We start from the raw sequence: 6,000 nt of genomic DNA, 5'->3' as shown, positions 1-6,000 counted from the left end.
CTTTTTTTATTTATTTATTAGTGCTCTTGGTCCTGTGAAATTACAGTATTTTGCTGCCACACTGATCAGTTGTCTTTGGGTAAATGTATGTTTTTAAATTGTGAACGTCTGTCCATGATTAGCTGGCTGTAGGTTTTAAGTCCTTAAAAAATAGGCAGAACTGGGGTGTGTGAAAGGTGTATTTTAAGCTTTCTGCTGTGTAACAACAAGATAAAAACATGGAAGAATAATTCCAAACCCAACTTCATGTGTTTTACCAAGATGTAGTCAGCCAGGTCTTTGTTGTCAGTAACTTAATACCAGGAATAAGATCAAAAGTATCTTTTGTGGTAATTTACCAAATGTCTGTATTTATGATTCTCTTTCCAGCATATTCCAGCAATTTTAGTTTTTTGACTTTTAATGGCAGTCTAGGCAAGGCAGTTTTATTTATATAGCGCATTTCATACACAATAGAAACTCAATGTGCCACTAATAGTAAAAACAAAGTACAGAAAAGTAGAAAGAGAGAAATAAAATACTAGAATAGAGCATTAAATATAAGGTTGCAGCATAAAATAATGATTTGCTTTAAAATCATTAAAAGGACATAGAGTGCAAATGAAAGATTTGAAGTCTATGGAGGAATGGTCCAGCACAGACATCCTTTTATTCAAGCTTTAAAATGTTCACAGAACTTTGAATTTTAAGTTGTTTTCTGTGTTATATCTTTGGTACTTCTGGGGCAATTTAAGCTAAAAATGAGACTTTTACGTACATTTTTGCTTCACTTCTCACCAGTGTGTCATGTGACCAGGCACAGGATAAAGTAGAGGTGTCTTTCTCTGTTTTAATTCTCCAAGCGCATTTCATACCTCAAAATGTTGTCACAAGTCCTTCTCTTAAAAATTAAACAGATAACCAATAAGACTTTTATAGTTCTTAACATCTAAACCTTAATTTATGTGAATTTGTGCTCCATGTTTCAGAGATCTTTGCTGGTGCTGGTCTTGCCTTCTGAAACTGGATTGTTCGAGTTTGACCTTCAAACAAAAAGCCAAAAACACACTTTTAAAGTGAACAAGAAAACCCACATCTTTATCAAAATACATTTAGAGACATTTTACAGCTAATATCACTTTCTAATGTGTGTCTTGGTGCCATTAAAAATATATTATCACTGATTAAATATTAAGAGTTAAAAGAGCTTCCTGTTTCTTTTCTCGTACTAGAAAATGTCAATGAAGAAGACATCCAGCATCCCAGCAGACACCCATGGGTTCTGCCTTTGACCCCAAACATGACAGACAGACTGAACAAGCTTAAATCAGTTTTATTGAGGTTTTTACTTGATTGATTGACATCTCATAGTGCCATGGCTTTGATTCAACTTTTAACTTCACAATCATTCATATAAACATTTCAACACAAACCCATCAACTACCTGATTAATACTTTTATTCATTGAGTTTCCTTTAAGAGTACATTACTTCAATGTGTAAGAAAAAAACAAACATGCAAAATAGTATCAGTATTAAGTATTTTTTCTTCACTGATTTCTGTCGTAAATAGGAAATTTTACTTTTTCCTGAAAAATGTAAAACCGATCCTGAAACATTAAATTCAAACACACTTATGCTGTTCAAAATCATACATCATTTTCATAGTGATTCATAATTTTCATAAAGTCAGAAAAGTCATACATGATTTTCTCAAAAATCCTGAGGTTTTTCTTTTTATGAGACTCTTCCAGTAATTATTCAAAATATTTCCATTATTCTGATGCCAGGCAGTAAATAATTAGCTGCTAAACAAACTGTAATATTAAAGGCAATGTGCGTCACCATAGGCTTGATTGTGCTTTTTAGGAAACTTTTCACACTATCATCACAGAAAAATTAATAAAAATAAAAATCAAGAAAAAATAAGTAAAACTAAAGTTTGGTTTCAAAAATGTATGATTCAGAAATGATTCTGCTGAACTCAGATTCATCCATTAGTCATCCAGTCCTGTTTGGCAATGACGGCGAATTTCCAGGTTTCCACAATCTGTGAGAGCAACAGATTTTCAGGGAACTTGTCTTCCACGTAAGCAGGGACCTCTACTTCTTTACGGTCCATGTAACCACCCACAGTCTCTTTTACACTGAGAAGAAAGAAATAACACATTTACACACATTTCTGGGGAGGTTCAGGTTGCACCCTACATACAGTTAACAGTTCACTTCAAAGATGTGTAATGTGACTGTGACTGTCTGTTCATCTTTTAAGTGGCTGCATCACCGTTCATTAGGCTGCAGTTTCTGACTGTCTTCAGCTCAGTACAACGTTCATTTAGTTGCTGCTTTGAATTATTTTATTCATTACAGACATACACATATAAACACTGTTTGAAAGGTTAATGGCTCAACAATCACCTACAATACCCCAATATATAATTTTCCCCTTTAGCAGCTTCAGTGTTGTTAATATGATCTTATTCTACACTGTCCAACTGTATGACATACTGTATATATATATATATATTATATTCTGTATCAAGTTATAAAATGTTTACGCTGAGTTAAATATTCAAACCCAAAACTTCATGGTTTTTATTGGCTACATCATTGCTGAAGCTGTTATAGAGGGTTACCTCCAGGATGGTTTGAAGATGTCAATGGACCGCGGGCGGCCAAGATTTAACAAGATGAACTCATGCATCTCTAGCAGCCATTGGTCCACGTTTCCTCTGGACACAAAGCCTTTCAGCTGATTCTTCTCCTCCTCTGTCAGCGGCACCTGGTACTCCGCTGGATACCCAGAAAATGGCTCCTTTTTTGAAGAAACATGGAGTGAGGTATTTAATGTGTATGTTGAATTACAATGTATATATTAAGCTCTTATATGACATTTAACCAGCCCACAATCATCACAAATAGCAATGCTTACCCTCTTGAGACGCAACAGGTTTTCAGACTTGAGGGAGGAGAGGAGTTGCCACAGAGAAATACAGTGTCTGAGAGTGCATCTACCCAGAGCCTGAAGAAACACAGTAGTGTGGATTAGTGTAAATTCTCACACCTAAAAAAGTTGCACTGCACTTGTTGGAGGACTGAGAGTTACATTTACATACGTATTACTGTCGGTTTACACTGACAGAAAATATCTGTCCTTCAGCTTCATCTCTTAACTATCCAGCAGAGTTTCACAAACATGAACAATCACACCAGACAAAAAGAGCCTTCATATTCAGTCACCTGCAAGATGTGCTGATCGATGTGGTCGGTCATCTTCAGCATGTCCCGGAGGTATGCGACCAGAGGATTTCTGGGATCACCACCGGTCATGGTGAGAAATCCCAGGAGCAGCTCCACGATCTTGAGTGCCTCACACACCTCACTGTAGGAGTCCAGCTCTCTGGACAGTCCAGTTCGGATCAGAGAGGACAGAGCCTCCTGAAGGAGAAACAAAGTGTCAGTGAAGCCTGAAGCCATAATCTACTGATAGTCAGCACAAGATGTGTCTACTGTACGTACATCACTTCACTAAATCACTTCTCAAAACTTTTAACTGTTTTTTATAATAATCATATCTTATTTTAAGTGTTGTATAAATATAATATTATCAAAGTACATGTTACTACACATGTAACTATCATTTTATTTTATACAGTTGTTAAAATCCCCTGGATGAGTAAGATATATTACCTTCAAACTGACAAACCTGCCACATAACAACATTCTGACATTAACTGTCAGGTTTAATAATATAAGTAGTCTAGTCTAGGATCTTCATTTTGTTGTTTATTATGAAAAAATAAAGAAAATATTTCAAAGATCTGGGAAGGATTCAGGGTTTAATAATTTACCTGAGGCACTTTTCCTTTAACAGCTTCGAACATGGTTTCATAGTCTCTCTCTTGTATGTTGACCAGAGTTGGAATTCCCTTGAATAAAGCAGCAAAATTAAGAATGACAGAAACAAAACTACCAGATAATAAAGGCAACAGTGAGTAGATGGAAAATTGGCAAAATAGTATATTAAGATGTAACAAATTGCTTTGTAAAAGTTTATTACTTTGATGTTAACCAACACAATAAATACCAACTTGACTTTGCTTTGCACTATGTTTAAAAAAAAACAAAATCAATATAACAACCCAGTTTATTCAAACCATGCTGGAGGACTCACTGTGCGGTTGATGAGGGGTTTTCCCTGCAGGAAGCGGGTGAGGATCTGCTGCTGGATCCTGGGCAGGTCGTACTGTGATATCGTCTCATGGCCACGCTCTAAGCTGTACTGGCAGTTTGATAAAACCAGAGGAAGCAAGTCCTTCTCCACCTCGTAGCTGATCACATGCTGCTCAGTTAGCTCCGCCAAACTCACCTTGTAGCTACAGCAGTAGTGGAGGTTGGAGACATCACAATGAAAACATCAATATTTTTTGTGAGAATAAATTTTACTATCACTTCAAAAAGCTGTTCCAATGTTCAAGTATGTGTATGTATACATTTTTTAGTGTATGAGTGCATCTTTATGTTTGTGAGTGTGCATGTATATATAGATATATACATTATTTTATTTCCTTTTTTTTTCTCTTTCGGCCGTGTGAGTGCCGGGTGGGCGGAGTTGTATTGTTGTTAATTGTTGTGTAACCTGAAAAAAGACTATAAATACTGTGCTGAATATTAACTGTAAAATACAATTTACTGATCTAATAACTTTAGATTATTTTTAAATTTGTGCCTGGTTTACAGTACGTGACTTTGTGTATACTTGCTCAGTAAGTTCTATTAGATCCTCCAGAATATCCTCTTTAAGAGATTGTACTGTTTCATCACACCACATTTGGGCAGTCAATACTCTGTGAAAGCTACAACTCAGTGGAAAGTACTACCTGATGGCATGATGAGCTACAGCTTCATCAGCACATTTAAAACCAAATTAAAAAGTCTGTTAAAAGCTTCTCAGCTCTGTAACCACTGACTATACTGTATGTGATGTGTTATTTTTTGTAGCTTTGTATTTTGTATGTGTCCTGTGAGTTTTTTGTTATTTTGCTCTTATATGTTTTAATACTGACCTCTGTTACAGTACATCAAATGGTAACATTTTTGTTTAACACTGTACATGGTCCCAATAAACAAATGACTACTATTACATCATGATGCTGCTACTCACACATGCATATTTCACTCAACATGTTTAACATGTTCACTACATTTGTTTGAATCTTTGCGTGTGCATTTTGGTATCTTTTAAGATTTTGTGTTTGTTGTTGTTTGTTTATTGAACACATATTTCTCAGTGAAATAACCCTGAATGAGTAAAGCTTAAAAACATGCACTCCTCCCCTGATCACAAGATCAGTGCTGTGTTACAAGAATGTGACCATCACATTTCAGGTTCAATGACAAAGCGACATTCATAATGTGTGTCATTAAACTGAAGAACTCTCTTCTAGTCCCTTGTTTATGTAGGTTCATATATGTATGTTTTGTACCTGATGTCTTCTCCAGTGTGGCTGTCCACAGCGTTGACCAGCTCATTGTGGAGCGCCACCAGGTAGCTGACCAACCCTGTGGCACACAGGCCTGGACCCTGCCGCCGGGGCAAGAGGTACTGCAGGTCGCTGTTCAGGTCCAAATCCTCACTGCAAAACTCATCTGGGATCTTCATCTCATCTGCAGAACATTAATGTCCATGTGAATACACTCACTGGGAATCTCTCCATTGATAAACTTCTAACAAATAAGAGTTTAAGTGCTTCACTCACGGCTGGTTACAGAGACTCTGAGCAGATTCCATGTTTTCAGGAAGATGTCGATGTGTTTCTCAAACCATGACCTCATTTCTGAAACAAAATAAGTTGAAAAACTGTACCGTCAGATTTGTTCAGTTGTGTGTACATTTATTTTTCTAATATGTATGACAAGAACTGAACTAGAAAGAGTGACAACCCAGTGTGCTGAAAGGTGCATTGCAATGCATTTGAAAGAACCACAAAGAGAACATTTTAAAATTTTAAATTCATATGAA

At 36.3% G+C, this 6,000-nt stretch overlaps 1 protein-coding gene across 1 annotated transcript in view; it reads right to left on the bottom strand.

Moving 5' to 3' along the window:
- Positions 1–1,706: 1,706 nt before the first annotated feature.
- The window catches only part of LOC128362257 (E3 ubiquitin-protein ligase rnf213-alpha-like), a 39,401-nt gene continuing 35,107 nt past the window's right edge, over positions 1,707–6,000 (bottom strand). Inside the window, 8 exon segments of the mRNA XM_053322997.1 lie at positions 1,707–2,125; positions 2,615–2,793; positions 2,911–3,000; positions 3,219–3,416; positions 3,830–3,907; positions 4,153–4,354; positions 5,465–5,645; positions 5,738–5,815. Coding sequence (XP_053178972.1) covers positions 1,969–2,125; positions 2,615–2,793; positions 2,911–3,000; positions 3,219–3,416; positions 3,830–3,907; positions 4,153–4,354; positions 5,465–5,645; positions 5,738–5,815 — 1,163 coding nt within the window. The 3' untranslated portion in view covers positions 1,707–1,968.

The sequence above is a fragment of the Scomber japonicus genome, chromosome 7 (genome assembly GCF_027409825.1).
Source record: "Scomber japonicus isolate fScoJap1 chromosome 7, fScoJap1.pri, whole genome shotgun sequence".
NCBI lineage: Eukaryota > Metazoa > Chordata > Actinopteri > Scombriformes > Scombridae > Scomber > Scomber japonicus.
Note: the sequence above shows the minus strand (reverse complement) of the source record. Positions and strands in the feature narration are given on the sequence as shown.